Source organism: Drosophila serrata, unplaced genomic scaffold (genome assembly GCF_035046125.1).
Source record: "Drosophila serrata isolate PLE 108 unplaced genomic scaffold, ASM3504612v1 contig_382, whole genome shotgun sequence".
In the NCBI taxonomy this organism is placed as follows: Eukaryota; Metazoa; Arthropoda; class Insecta; order Diptera; family Drosophilidae; genus Drosophila; species Drosophila serrata.
In genome coordinates this window covers 8,044,895-8,059,627 of record NW_028257280.1, presented here as the reverse complement: position 1 = coordinate 8,059,627, position 14,733 = coordinate 8,044,895, and the positions used below count along the sequence as shown (strand labels likewise).

The window sequence follows — 14,733 nt, the reverse complement described above, 5'->3', positions numbered from 1 at the left end:
GGGTGTTCCACGCGGTGGCAGAGCAGAGCAGAGCAGAGCAGTCATAACTCATTGTTTACTTACCGGGGGGACAATGGGACAGGCGGACAGGCAGTGGCAAAAGTATCTGCATCTTTGTACATATCTCTGGACGTATCTGCATCTGCATCAGCATTTGTATCTTTTTTTTTGCAATTGCAATTGCAAACTTCTGTCGTGGTGTTCTACACTCTGGGTTATGCAAGCGAGCGCGAGAGCGAACAGTTCGGATCGAGAGTGAGAGTGAGGTGAGCGGTGAGAGAGATAGAGTGGAGGAGCCGGTAAAAATATTATTTGTTATCTGGAAACACAAACAAATTGACTTGGATTCGCGCACATACTAAAGATATTTTCAGACTTTGCACAGCTCAGAAACAGAAACAGAAACAGAATTTTCAAATTTGCAGTTCACAGTTTGCAGTTCCAGTTCGCAGTTCGCAACACTTCGCATTTGATTCGATGTCGCTCCAGTTCTGTTTTGGGTTAAGATTGCGGCTACGAGCACCTACCGCGGGAACGCGCACGAGCGCAAAGGACGATCGTTGCCAGCAAACTGGTTGCGGAGCCACCAAAAAGCTCTGAGCACGATACCGGCCACACTGAGGCAGGCACCCGGACCAGTACCAGTCCGACTAGTGACTATCGAACCGCCCGGCAGACGCTGGGACTTGTGGACACGCGGACGGATGAACGAACAGCCGGACGTACGGACCAGCGAGGGGGGGTATGATGCGGAGCATGTGGTGCTGGCACAGAGACTGGCCCCACCGATGCCTTCGGTATTTGCACACTCCGGTGCAGTGCGAAAAAAAAATTGAGATTGCGGGAGTAGTCGATGACCACGATCAGTGAATGCTCTACAAAAAATCAAACTTTATAGGAAATTAAGTAAATCGAAGAACTTTTTTAAGCTATTAATATATTGTGTGTTTGATAATTGGTTTGAACCCAAATAAATAATTTATCCTATTACATTTAAGCCAAAAAATGAACTACTACCTTCTGATTTAAATTTCTGTTTTAAAATTGAAATAAAAGTATGAAGTATTTATAATTTTAAAAGCATTGTTCGATTTAAATTAAAATTCCATAAATATAATATAAAATAAAATAAAAAACAAAATATTTTCTTATAAACTAATATTTACTTATTCAAGTTCTTTATGAAAACCAATAAGCTCGTCCAAACATTGGTAACACAAACGAAAGCATCTTGGGAAAAAGAGAGTAAGCGCTTGAGAGCAGCATGAGTCTGAGAGAGTGAAAAGTGCATTTGCCCCATTATTTGTACAGAGCGATCATACAATGTTGGCCCCATCGGCTCTCTTAGATCTGCTCTCTTACGCTCTGTGCAAGCTCCATGTGTTTCTGCCAAAGCAACTTTGTTGCCGTACATTGACGTCCCCAAACCGAGCGCACATTCACACTCTCGCTCTCCACACACACGTTCTCTTCCTCTGTTACTCTCTCTCTCTCTCTCTCTCTCTCTCTCTGGGGGGATCGTAAGAAGAAGAGCCACCTTATATGGGGATCGGGTCGGGTTTTGATCGTCTAGCCGAAGGCCTTTGATATAGGTCGAACCACTCAGCTGAGCTCTGGCGCATCGGGATATGTTATTTATGCCACCTTCTTGGGATGCAGCGATGATGCTCCATCTTCGTGTGTCACACGCACATTTATCACACTTAAAGGTTTCCTTTCATCGTCGGCCGTTATAGTGGTCATCAGGATCGATTCTTCATCAGTCGGCAGGAAGATAATTGCGCTCAAGCTTGCGGTCCATTAAAAGTTATTCCCTGCCCGAGGGAATGCATGCAGCTTCCCCAAAAATGAAAAACAGATTCCCGATTCCCCGTTGGTAATGAATGGCTTAAAGACCTTGTCGCAAGGAGATTCTCCCCCTTGATAACCAAATTTGATTGGAAATAATGGGTCAGCAATAAGGACTTATTGCAGATATTTACATATATGTATAATTTAAGATTAAAGTCCTTGGACTTGTTATTACAGATATTAAGATGTAGATTTTAGATTAAAGTGTCTGTAATTGTAGTTTTTTTTATGAGTTTTATATTTTTAAGTAACTTAACTTGATCACCTTAAATATGATATATTTGGTAACTTAATTAATTAGATAATTATTAGTAAAATCCTACATACCAGACAAATCTCTGACCCACCGTTAGAACATAAGATTCCAGCATTTCCTTTGCATATTCATAACTTTGGCTCACACGCACGCCCATCTTGGCCAATATAGTGATAGAGTGTCGAAAGAGCGTGGGGCTGCGGGCATCTCCAGTTGCATACTCATAAATCAATTAGCAAAGAGCGGCGAGAGAAGAGTATCTCGCGGATACGCAGTCCAACCGAAACTCGTTTGGCTTCGCCTCACGGATGAGTTTGCTCTCAAAAAACGCCAACAAACCTTTGGGCAAAACAACAGAGACAGAGACACAGACACAGAGAAAGATGCAAATGGAAATTGCAAAAAAAAAGAAGGAAACCGGCAAATATTTAAATATGATTTGCTCTCTCTCTCTCTCGGTCAGCATCCGCAAGATACAAAGATACTCGGCCGCCGCTCTTTGCCGGGATCCACGATGCACGACCCCCGCACTGATCATCATCAGCCTTTACCTCGGGAGTGGTTTATTTTTAACGATTCCACCGCAAGCGGTAGCGGTGGCGGTGGCGGTGGCAATTGCAAACATTTATACAAATTGACGTGTAGCTGTCGCAGTTGTCACTTCGCACCAGCCGCACCAAAGATACGCGATGCAGAATTCCCTGGATGACCCGGCGAATGTAATTCAAGTTGCTAACCGCAACCGACTGTCTCCGCAGATATGGCTCCACAACCACTACCGCCGCATGCTGCATGCCGCTGCCCCACATCCACACTCCCGTTTCCCCTACCCTTCCCCTCCTCATCCCCCTTCCACACCAACCACCTCTGACAACAGCTCGTGTTCGTGTTTTATAATTGTTATGGCCATTTCTACAAGTTGTTGTACATTGTTGGCGCTTCGAGGGCTTTGGGCTGGGATTGTGGCCGGGTTTTGCACAGCAAAAATATAGTTGAAATTTAATTAAATTCAGTTTTTGGGTAATTTACTATACATTTCTAAGCTTTAAAGCCTTACTAAACATATGAAATGAATATAGATAAAGTATCTTCTTATTTTAAGCTAAGATTTTGTTTTGCACAGCAAAAATATAGTTGAAATTTAATTAAATTCAGTTTTTGGGTAATTTACTATACATTTCTAAGCTTTAAAGCCTTATTAAACAAATTGAATGAATATAGTTATAGTATCTTGTTATTATAAGCTAAGATTTTGTATTTCTGCTTGCCTAAATTTCATTCTAAACCCAATTTTAATGATATTTCTTGCTGTGTTCTTTTAGTGGGTAGCTGGACGAGTTGCTTAGGCATGCGAATCGCACATATGACTGGCGCCCAGATCGCAAAATGTATATCACCCGCCGTCTGTTTGTATTTCCCCTGAAAGTCAGTTTCGGAACGGCTCAAGCGGATATGTATCTACACGAAGAATACACCATTTCCATGAAATGCTTCAACTTGCTACACATGTGAATTTGTAACAGAATACATTTTTGTTGTTAAAATAGTTAAGAAGCAATAATAAATATTTAACATTATTACACAACTCTTCAATTATTCATGTAATTCTGCCATTACAAGACCCCATTATGTGTAACAAGCTACGAAAATGACTCTTAATGAGATTCCAATCATACCCAAGGATACCTAAATTTAATTACAATAATTTATTAAATTGTCGACTCGCATAATGCACATATATAATTAAATAAATCTGATAAATATGGTGAATATGAAGCGAAACCAACACTTTAATCATTAGGCTTTCTTAGTCCCTTCGAACCCTTTTTTACAAAAGGGTCCAACGATCATTCCCTCCATTGCGTCTCGGCCCTTTTCATTAAATGCCCATCCCTCCCCCTTGACCATGCCGCAGATGGGAAATTTGAGATGTTTTCGAAGCTGAACAAATTGGTAGCATAATGACAAATGGAGTGCCAAAAAACGTGTTTTATGTTCATAACCAAGATACGCATAAAGGTATTTAAGGGCAACCAAGACACAAGATTCCGACAGGCAACGAGCAGGAGGAGTTGGAGATTTGGAAGAAGACTCTGCTCTGAGGCAAAGCCAATCTGCATATAAAACGTAACCGAAAGGACAAAACCTTTTAGCCGAGCAGCGGGAGGAATCTGTGCGGGGAGCAGGAGCATGCACATCCTCCATCCATATACATCCACATCCACATCCACATCATCCTCCTCCTCCTGCTCCTCCAGGATGGGCAAAGTGTGAAACAAGGCTGGGGGGACATCAAACAGAGAGTAATTTACGCTTGCATGCAAATTGAAAAACAGTCGAGAGCAGGCACTGACACTGGTGTACGAGTTGGAGTTCCTCCAGTTCCAGCACTGGCAGAGGACTCCTGATTGACCACAGAGGACGGGGCCCGATGCATTTTAAAACAAATTGGCACAGTTTGTGAGAGGTGGCGATGGAGTTTGTGTTGCGTTTTGTGCCGAGGCGTGTTTGTCACTCAATTAGATGCAACTCATTTAGCAAGCTCTCGCATTTGGCCGCCATTTGTGTGCACAAAATGTTAATCAAAAGCCTGATGGGATTTTTTAGGCCAACTAATGATGCCACGCTGTGTGATGGTTCTATTGAGTTGACTCCGGGGGAGGGGGATCCTCCACCACACAGACATATTGATGACAGTCACTCAATTAATATGCAAAATTTATGCATGGGAAAGTTCAAAACAAACAAACCAACCATAACCCCAGCAACACGCAGAGTTATAAAACCTACATGTCGACGGTGGAAAGAATAAAAAAAAGGGGGAAACCATGCCCAATAAAAAATCAATACAAATTAGCAGCAAGCTCACTTTATTTTGTTTTTATTTTTTTGTATTTTTTTCACCACAGAATTGAGTTGTTGTCACTGTTGCGTTTGTGCCCCATAATCCGATGTAAGCCCCACAAAAGAATGTTCTCCAATGCGTAGGCCAGCTTAAATATACCTCATGCGTGTCATCTGTGACACCTACTAAACTACAGGGTATCAGGTGTTTTTTTTTTTAATTGTAGAGCTTCGTGGGGGGAGTATGGAATTTGTCTCACTTAGAATTATGGGGAATTATCTTTAAAACTTAGAAGAAAAGGTACAAAATTGTATATATAAGTTATAAAATAATCCTATATTCAATGTGTGAAAATATGTAGAAAGCCCTGACCTGCAAGTCAACTAATTTCTCTGTCTGGCCTTTTACTGAAAGACTCACTTTTGGATTGTATAAAAATACATAAACAAAACACCTGTCTATTAAACTAGACACCCAGTGTTTAAATATAACCTTTTTTTACGGTTTAGAAATAGTTTCTTAATTCTTATATTTAAGTATTTTATTTAATTAAGTATAATACAGAAGCTTGTAACTCAATAGAAACCTTCTTTCCGATATTATAAACCATAGATATTTCTGATTAGCATCAATAACCAAGTTGATTAAGCGACTTTTTTTAAATTATGCAAGATGTTATATCAGTGAAATTATTATTAAGTAATTACTAAGTTTTTGTTAATAAGTTAGTTTATTCAAATTTAAATGAATTGTTCTTTACCTAACTCTGAGACCTTTAAAGTTTAATCCATTTCCTTATTCCCTTAAATTAAGTAATGCTTGAAAACCGAATTAAAAAGTTGATTTAAATAAAGTTTGGCTGTGACCACAAGGCAGAGAACACACATGTGTTGCACATTGCAATTAAATCGTTGGCCGGCCTGTGATGAGGTCCTGCGATGTCCTGCGATGTCCTGTCCTGTACCTGGCATGAAGGGTTGTATGCTGCATTTGATGGCTGGACTGATGGAAAAGTTGTAGCGACCAAATAATTTGGTAGAATACAAGGCCAGGAGGAGGTCCTTGGGTGGAGCAGCGCACGAGAAGTTTGCAGCTTCCAAGAGGATGCTGATGATGTTGATGATGATGATGATGGGTACGATCTCAGGGCAACAATAGTTTGCATCTCGAAGACACACGAGATGAAGTTATGCTGCTCCTTTTGGCCTCGTCCTGTTTTCCTGTTATTCTAGCTTCTGGCTTGCCGCAATCAACTGCACTGCATGTTGCGGTTCCTGCGAACAACTCGTGAGTGTGTGTGGGTGTGTATCTAATCACATTAGCACGTGCGCATATCCTTTTAAAGGAGCAGCCGGTGGGGGGTGGCGCAGTCCATCGGACTCCCCAGGCTGTCATTCAGAGCCGGGACTGTGCAAAACTAAAAACATTTTGGCCGCTTTGTTTTTGGCTCATTTCGTTTGTCGATTTTGATTATTTGTCTGTGGCTGCCCGCACACACACAGCACAGTACAGACTTTTGTTTTTTGCCAGTCCAACAACACCCCCACGCACGTCGCTATCACCAACTATTTGTATCTCAAAGTTGGCCCACACACACGTAGTATTCCACATGCGAATGCCAGATATTTTCTTTGTGCACTTCAAAGTTTTCCACAAAGGCGAAATAATTTTGCCCCCCTTTCCATCTTGGTTTTTAATTTGAAACCCCAAGTGATTCGATATTCTTATGCGTGCAGCGGAATTTCACCCACATATCTCAACTCTATCACGTAAAATCATTAAAACACAATGGATTTTTCTTTAAATGCAAGCAAATATTGTATTTATTTTATAGGCATGCGATTGAACAAGCGAAAACTATGGAAAGTTCTCAACAAAGTACTCTTTAAAGTTTTGGTTTTGCGGCTTTAAATCTCAATGGTTAGTAAAGCAATCTAATTTTGTATACATAATCTGTATATATTGGCCCTTAGGCAACATTGTATTCGTTGAAGTATTATGTCGCAGGTACAACCATTTAATCTGCCTTCACTGGGACATAGGTTAGGATGATGGTCGAATGCGGGGCCACCTTGAGCTCCTTGAGATTCACCTTGGCCGAGTGAGCCACCTTGACAGAGTCCTCGTGGTTGTTATAGTGCTCACTAAAGTAGGAGATGGTCATCTTGTCGGGCAAATCAGCCGGGCCGGTGAAGTTCCTCGACTGTGGCACCTCGGTGGGATTGAAGATGACAAAGTAGCCGGGATTTCCAGACTTGATTCTGCGAGGGAAGAAATGAAATTAGTTAATAAGATTATGTATAAATACTACAGTTTATAAAATGGAAAGAAATTAAGTCAAAGAATAATTATAGATATTAGTTTGTTAATATTTTTACCTCTGCCTTCAAAGGGCAAGCATGAAGAAATTGACAAGAATTAGTAACAATTACAATTAAATATCATAAACTACAAATTACCTGGAAAAGGCCACCAGAGGATCGGCGTTAAAGAGTGTGAGCTCGCCATGCATGTAGGATGCAGACTTGCGCAGCATCTCGATCTGCCTGTATGTCTCCTCGGTAACATTTGTGTACTCGACAGCATCCACAGGAACCACAGGAACACCAGGCAGCAGAGATAGGAACATGGCCAGGGCAGAGGGATCCTGCGGAGTGTCCACGAAGACATCCGCAAAGTTCCACTGCAACCAGCTGTCATTGCCTGCCTGGAAGAGCGTGTTCTCCAGATTGCTCTTCAGCGACTTTTCAGGCTTCGATTTGCTGAGCACCTTGACGAAGTCACCATACATGGGCAGATCGATACCGTTGACTCCGGGCACATCGCTTAATTGATAGACCTGAGGCTGGATCACATCTTCGGCCACGGATAAGAAGGCCTCATCGGAGGCGTTCTTTACGATGCTCAAGTAATCATAAAGGACGTCTCCCAAGCCAGACTGGAACGTGGTCTGCTTGTGGTCGTAGAAGCCATAGTCTCCCTCTCCCAGGTTAAAGTCCTTGGGCACTGATGATGGCTCCTCTTCCTCCAGTTTGTCCGAGAGCACAAAGAATTTCGTATTCTTCAGACGGATGCCTTGGACGCCCAGACCAACCAGGTGGCGCAAGACTCCTCCGAATTCGTTCCTGATTATAGTACTATTCATCTTGAGATCGTAGTGACCCTCTTCGAATTGGGAAAGCAGGTAGCTCTCGTCCAACTTCTCCCAGGCGCTGCGATTGCCTCCCACCTTCAGCCACTTGGTAGGTGCTGTGGTCTTTCCGCTCACCCAGACCAATGCAGAGCGCTTCTCGGGATCAGCAATGGCATCCTGCACCAGCTGCGAGTCCTTGGGCACAAAGTTGGGTGTCACATCAAGGATCACCTTGGTGTCACTGCCCACATACTGGGCGACCAATCGCTTAATCTGCTCCTCTACCTCCGGCTTCTTAACGTTGTATGTCAGCTCAGCGGGCAACTCGTAGATAGCACCTGTGGCATGGATCTTCTTGGCGGTCTGCACATCCTGCGGCTTGGCAGCCTCAATTTGGGCGAACTTGGCATGGGGTCCACGCTTATACCAGGCCAAAGGCTGGGGGGCAGCGCACTTGGGGGCTCCGATGATGATCAGAATGGCACCCACCAGCATGCCCACCCAAATGGCCCAGAAGCCCACAAAGAAGATCCAACGCAAGCGCACCCAGAAGGGATCGTTGGCATATTTCATTAGCTCCTCCTTGCTCATGCCAGTAAATGCCTGTAAATGGAAAAAAGCAATTTGTTAGAGATACTTGTTAAACTAATATCCTTACCCTTGCAGGGTACTAAAATTTTATCAGAAGCTTGTAAGCAGTAAAGAAGCATTTCCGACCCTATAAATCAAATACATATATCCTTGATCAGCATCAAAAGCCGAGTCGATCTAACCAAGTCCGGTCGACAAACAAATTTTTGTAATTTTTTCAAAAAAAATATAAGGGGCTACAAATTCTCAAAAATTGGCAATATGTTTAATTTTTTTACATTTTAAATTGAGTATACAGATTTAATAACCGAACAAAACCTAGCATAGGAATGCTTTCCGAATTGAAATTAATGCATTTTTTGCTTAGTTATGAGTTTTTAAAACTTTGATTTGTTGAAAAAATTTTCATATTAAAATACCGATAAATAATAATTTAAAAGAATGCGAATATTTTATACCAAGTTACGATTCTATTCTATAATTCAAGTGCAAAATGGTTGGGTATGTTTCCTTTCTTGTTTACTATTATATTTCTATTTACTATTTAACTTCAATTCTATATTTAGAAATGTACTTACCGGCTTGCCTCCGTTTACGGGTCCAATATCGATTTTAGCATCGCCATTCTGGTGATCGTTCTTAATGAACTTCACCTCATCCCTGCGCTCGGTCAGCTTATCTTCCGCTCCATTGAGCATCTGCTCGTCGGCTCCATTCTCATCCTGGACCATTTCGACTGGAATGTGAACGATTCAACATTGGTTAATTGACTCTAATCAGTTTCAATTAAGCTCGTGCCCGAGCTTTACTCAAGCGATCAGGCGAGACTTTCTCTCGAGAACAGCTTTTTTCAGGTTAAGGCGAAAGAGAAGCCAAGCCACATTTAATATATGTATGTATGTACTTTACTTTGAAGTGAAGGGTGGAAACTCCCTGTTTTTCATCTGGGATTTTCGCTTGCTGACGTCACTGGGAACCAGTACAACAGTTTTGCGTTTGCGCCTCATGAAAAAAAATCGACCTGTGGCTTGCTTTTCACTGCGATATAAAAATCAATAGCAATAGCCTCCGCCTTTACTCTCTGAACACTTTTCTTATCTATCTCTTCGCTGATAACGCACTGAGAAATTTTGTATCTACATCTTAAAAATAGATACTATATCTATGTTCTTTCCAGTGCAAAATCCACGCATTGTTACGTCAGCTTTCCCATTTTTTCAACTTATGTATATGCAAAATGCGATTTTCTTTGTTTAATTACCTTTTTCGGGGCTCGGATTTCCACCCAGAAACTTGTCCTCAGCTATGGATTTGTAGACCTCGGAGGAATTAGCGGTGTTCGGAGCAGCTGCGTTGATTGTACTATCAGTCGCGTCTGAAATATATCACGTTAATTTAGCGAGATGAACACGTTCTCTATACTATTAATGAAGTTTTCGAATTTGTATATTAGACGCAGTGTGACCGCCAGATTTTTCGTTTATAAAACCGGGAATCTAGCGATTATATTTCCACATGACAGCTGGTCACACTTATATGAACAGGACGTAAGCAAAGAAAAACGTAACCGTTTTTCACGTAATGTAAATTGTCATAAAATACTACAACTTCAATGCCAAAAATTTAACTTTCAACTATATAAAATGGTGGGATAAATGGCTAAAGAAAGAACGAGTATTCACATTTAGCAATAATATATATATATATATAACAAAAACAAATTACGATTACGGTGGCTTCCTAACATCTCTCAAAAGCCAAATGATATAAAATGCAATTTGATTTGAACTTACCAGTAACCGGCAGTGTAACGGAATTCTGCAATACAATAAATTAATAAAAATCAACAATGTCTTGCCTTTTGGTGCACTCACCTTGCTGGCAGCGTGGCCTAAGCGTTTTAGACGTGAAAACAAATTCATGGCCAACACTTTCCCTTGGGGTTTTCTTTATTATTATTTTATTTATTGTTTATTTCAGAAAGGTTATTTCAGATTAAATATTTTCACTTGACTGCAAAATTTAGAATACCAAAACATAAAAGTAGTTTATATTAATAATTAATAGTACTTAACTAAACTTTGGCTTGATTAATTATTAAATTGGATAATGATTAAAAGATTCGATCAAAATCTTTCCATAAAGACACACTGGTGTATTTACAACTTAATTATATAAACAATTATTGATAAAAAAGATTGTTTTTTATGTTTACGTAGACACTCCTAAGACCTCGCACAACAATTTTTTGCATATTTAAAAGTTTTTCTTTAAACGATAAGCAGCTTAGTCACATATTTTCTCTGAAAGCCAATTGTCTTGTCAGCTTTCTTACTTTCTTTCATAAAATATATGTATTAATAAATTCTTCGACGTTATAAGGTTGTCTTCCGAACGTGACACTTTAATGAAGAGCCTTAAAGCTGATGCAATAACACCATCGATTCAAGTAAAATATATATAATGTTATCTTAAGCACTTTTCACTGAGGATTTTGCCAGTTTCACCATTTGTCTTTCAATAAGATCCGCCCGGTAAGAGGTCTGAATTGCGACTGAGTCTGCAGAGCTGCAGTGCCTGCAGTGCATCGCTCCCAGAGGCACTGCCTCGATCGCGATCGCGTTCGCGTTCGCTTCTCGAATTTGATTTAATTATATTGTACATGCCCGAGCCATGTGCGTAAATGCGATTTATGGCCTGCGGCGATCCAGGCGATCCACGCCAAGCCCAAAAACTACCTGTCCGCGACGGCTTACCTGTACTGTTGTCGCTGGCCAAAGTGCCGACCAAGTTGACCAAGCCAGTTTCTGACCGGCTCGAGAGAACCGGGCAAAAAACTGAACTCGTCGGCACATTCCTGGACGAAAATGTGCAGCGTCGTCTGGCGATTCCGCAAGGTTGTCGGCCAGAATCAAAATTACTGAAGCTCAACGCACAAAAAATTGATCAATTTTGAACCCGCATTACCTGCTGCTCTGGGAGTCCGATTAGGTGACATGCAAGGGTCATTAGCTCATTAAGCGGGAGCTATATATGAAGCAGTCTTGGGACCTGCACCCACAATTTGACGCTATGGGCTTCCATGTGGGACGACAGTTGCTGCTCTCGGGCTTCCTGCTGGTGCTGCTCCAGGTGCTAACCGAAACACAGGCCAGGCCTCAGGTGATTTATAAAAGGTGGAATCGAGGAGACACTTGATTAATTCATCCCATTGCCAGGATGTGATAACCGGCGAGGAAACAGAGGTGGTAAAACAGGAAGGTGGCGACGGAGATGACGATGACTCCTCCTCAGAGGAAACGGTGGAGGATTCGGAGGAATCACGTCGACGACGACGACGCGAGGTGGACTTGGATAATCCTCCGTCGGCTCGGGCGGGCATTCCAGGTTTGCCAGATCCGGCCACCATTATTAAGATCGCTGAGCTTTTTCAATCCATAGGCGAACAAGTAGTCCCGGTCCTGCTGCAAGCAATCCTTCCCGTCTCGGAGGCCACCGGTGATCGTTTCGCCAGGTCTGTGCAGTTCCTGGAGAACCTGGAGGCTGCACCTGAAGGTTTCGCCACCGAAAAGAATGAATAATCAGCTGATGACATGTATATAACCGGAGCTGAAGGAGCTAAGCCGGAACACTAGTGACCTAGAATTAAACATAGATAAATTTTGGTTGCTTGAGCTGAAACTGAATTGAATTTATTTAATTAGAAAATACCTGGAGAGAGGTTGTCACAATCAATTATAAATATTATGAGGTATTAGTAAAACAGTCCCATCTCGTTCTTAGGTTTTGATGAAGGTGAAACTTAGGCACATAACTTTACCAATCAATTCTAGAAAACATCTATCATAGTCTAGCTATATACTACTATCCCAGAAATACATTTTCTGAATCACACACCTGCGTACCAAAGTAACTACATCTGAAATTAATAAGAGCTTTGAGAGCATCCAAAAATACCAGAATATTTCTTGAGCAGGCAGGAGTGGCATGCAACCTTTAGGGTATGTGATCGGAAGCAGGGCATTAACTCCTAATGAAATAATTATGTATGGGAGAGCGTCCCTCTGTGTACCTATCCTGTTTTCAACAAAGTATGAAATAATTTGCATAAATTGACGGCATTGAAAAATTCTTCTGGTTTGGTTTCTTAAAAGACCGGCAGAATATGTATGGCCATTAGTCATAATGGGCATACACGCCCTACGAGGGTTTCAATAACCTCAGGCTTTAAGTCTGTTTTTAAAAAGATTCTCCTGGGGTGTAACTTTTTAATATCAGTTGATTGCAACGTTAGTTAAAAGAGATTTAAAAATATCCCATACCTTATGGATTTGCACAGAATCTCTGGTGTGTGAAAAATAATAAAACAAAATTTAACAAATGCTTGGGAATTTTTCAGGTGAATGAAAGAGATGTCCAGTTTTTAGGTTTTCAGTTTTATTTACAGAAATATATTTAAATTATTTGTAAGAAAAATAGAAATGATAAAAACTATAGTTTAAAGTGATTTGTTGTGAAATATCCAGTATAAAAAATTAAGTTTCTTTTACACCCTCTGTTCTTCCGCCATATTTTTTGTGTTTTATTAAGATCATGATGTATATTAAACAATTTAGATATAAAATGCTTATTAAAATTGCGAAAAAGATCTTTCTTTATTATTTCTATAATATATCGATATGTTATGTCATTTCGAATAGATGCATATTTTATATCTACTGTCAGAACCAAAATTCACCTAAGCTATCTTTTTACTTTAATTATTCATTAGCTCTTCTTGAATAAATAAATAAATAAATTATCCATTTTAATTTTTTAATGTAAAGGTGGCTTAAAGTGGCGACACTAGCGGGCAAGCTGCGATAGCATCTTCGTCATGTAAAACAGATGTATAATGTCAGATTCATATTTTACTCCAATATCTTCAGTGAAGAGAACCGAGAAGCTTGGCAGAGAAGAGAACCTGACTCTCTTAAGACTTAACTTGTTTTAGTTTTAAAGTCTTAATTTTTAATACAATCAGATGAATGGATTTAACCATGTCCATCAATTTATTTTAAACAACAGAACTTAAAGACTGCAAGACCTAGGACTAGAACTCAAGGACTATACCCTTTCAGGGAAAATATATCATAACTCAGTCAAAAATCCATTAATTTTAATTCGGAAAGCTTTCCTATGTTAGTTTTTACAAGGTTATTAAATCTACATACTTAGTTTATAAATGAAATTTTTGGCCAATTTTTGACCATTTTAACGATGTAAACCCATATAAAAATTTGACAAAATTACGAAAAATTATTTTTCTCCTAGACATGGCTAGATCGATTCGGCTGTTGATGCTGATCAAGAATATATATGAATAATAGGATCGGAAATGACTCCTTCACTAAGTTTCAAGCTTTCGACTGAAAGATAGGCTTTGCTTAATTATTTGGTACATAGAGCGCTCTCCTCTGCGATTCTCAAGTCTTATACTTAAGCAAGGCCCTAGCTAGAGGAAGTTTAGTTTTCTTCTTCTTCTTTTATATAAATTACTAATTTAGTTCTTGGTGGTTGATAGAATTTGATCAAGTGGATGTGGCAACCATGGCTAGATCGAGTCGGCTGTTGATGCTGATCAAGAATATATATAAATAATAGGATCGGAAATGACTCCATCACTAAGTTTCAAGCTTTCGACTGAAAGATAGGCTTTGTTTAACTATTTGGTACATAGAGCGCTCTCCTCTGCGATTCTCAAGTCTTATACTTAAGCAAGGCCCTAGCTAGAGGAAGTTTAGTTTTCTTCTTCTTTTTGTGTGTTTTTTATATAAATTACTAATCTAGTTGTTGGTGGTTGATAGACTTTGATCAAGTGGATGTGGCAATCATAAAAATTATAGTTTTCTTAATTAAGGTAAGACGTTAATAAAATATCTCTTGATAATTGAAACCAAAACAAGGCCCAAAAAAGTCAAGATACATGAAAATATGGTTTATATTAAATTATTGTTTAATTACCATACCCTTGGCTGTGTTGACCAGCTTATTATTGATCTCGAAAAGTCTTCCAAG

General features: G+C 40.2%; 3 protein-coding genes and 1 long non-coding RNA gene across 9 annotated transcripts in view; 1 reads left to right on the top strand and 3 right to left on the bottom strand.

Moving 5' to 3' along the window:
* Positions 1 to 785, bottom strand: part of dsx (transcription factor doublesex) — a 49,914-nt gene extending 49,129 nt beyond the window's left edge. For 3 of the 4 annotated variants that reach the window (XM_020954195.2, XM_086840897.1, XM_086840898.1), the window contains exon 1: positions 64 to 785. The gene's annotated coding sequence lies outside the window, so the exon portion shown is untranslated. The remainder of the gene's footprint in view (positions 1 to 63) is intronic. The other variant, XM_086840896.1, reaches the window with a different exon arrangement.
* A 5,960-nt stretch (positions 786 to 6,745) lies between these two features.
* On the bottom strand, positions 6,746 to 10,210 carry CD98hc (CD98 heavy chain). Its single transcript, XM_020952718.2, has 4 exons — positions 9,938 to 10,210; positions 9,255 to 9,412; positions 7,412 to 8,688; positions 6,746 to 7,213 (listed from the first exon to the last, which is right to left on the bottom strand). Exons 2-4 carry the CDS (start codon positions 9,405 to 9,407, stop codon positions 6,970 to 6,972), a joined length of 1,674 nt encoding a protein of 557 aa, XP_020808377.2. The 5' UTR covers positions 9,408 to 9,412; positions 9,938 to 10,210; the 3' UTR covers positions 6,746 to 6,969.
* A 239-nt stretch (positions 10,211 to 10,449) lies between these two features.
* LOC147642607 (uncharacterized) lies at positions 10,450 to 11,297 on the bottom strand. 2 transcript variants are annotated; one of them, XR_015273447.1, is made up of 3 exons: positions 11,156 to 11,297; positions 10,551 to 10,689; positions 10,450 to 10,494 (listed from the first exon to the last, which is right to left on the bottom strand). It is a non-coding gene; the product is annotated as an uncharacterized LOC147642607 (long non-coding RNA). The 2 variants fall into 2 exon arrangements; XR_015273448.1 differs by having other exon boundaries at positions 11,184 to 11,209.
* A 375-nt stretch (positions 11,298 to 11,672) lies between these two features.
* Os-C (antennal-specific protein Os-C) lies at positions 11,673 to 12,357 on the top strand. Of its 2 annotated transcripts, XM_020954027.2 has the most exons (3): positions 11,673 to 11,838; positions 11,895 to 12,063; positions 12,118 to 12,357. In XM_020954027.2, the coding sequence occupies exons 1-3, from the start codon at positions 11,710 to 11,712 to the stop codon at positions 12,255 to 12,257; spliced, it is 438 nt and encodes a 145-aa protein (XP_020809686.2). In that variant the 5' UTR covers positions 11,673 to 11,709; the 3' UTR covers positions 12,258 to 12,357. The 2 variants fall into 2 exon arrangements, with proteins under 2 accessions (XP_020809686.2, XP_020809678.2); XM_020954019.2 differs by having other exon boundaries at positions 11,678 to 11,838; positions 11,895 to 12,357.
* Positions 12,358 to 14,733: the final 2,376 nt, after the last annotated feature.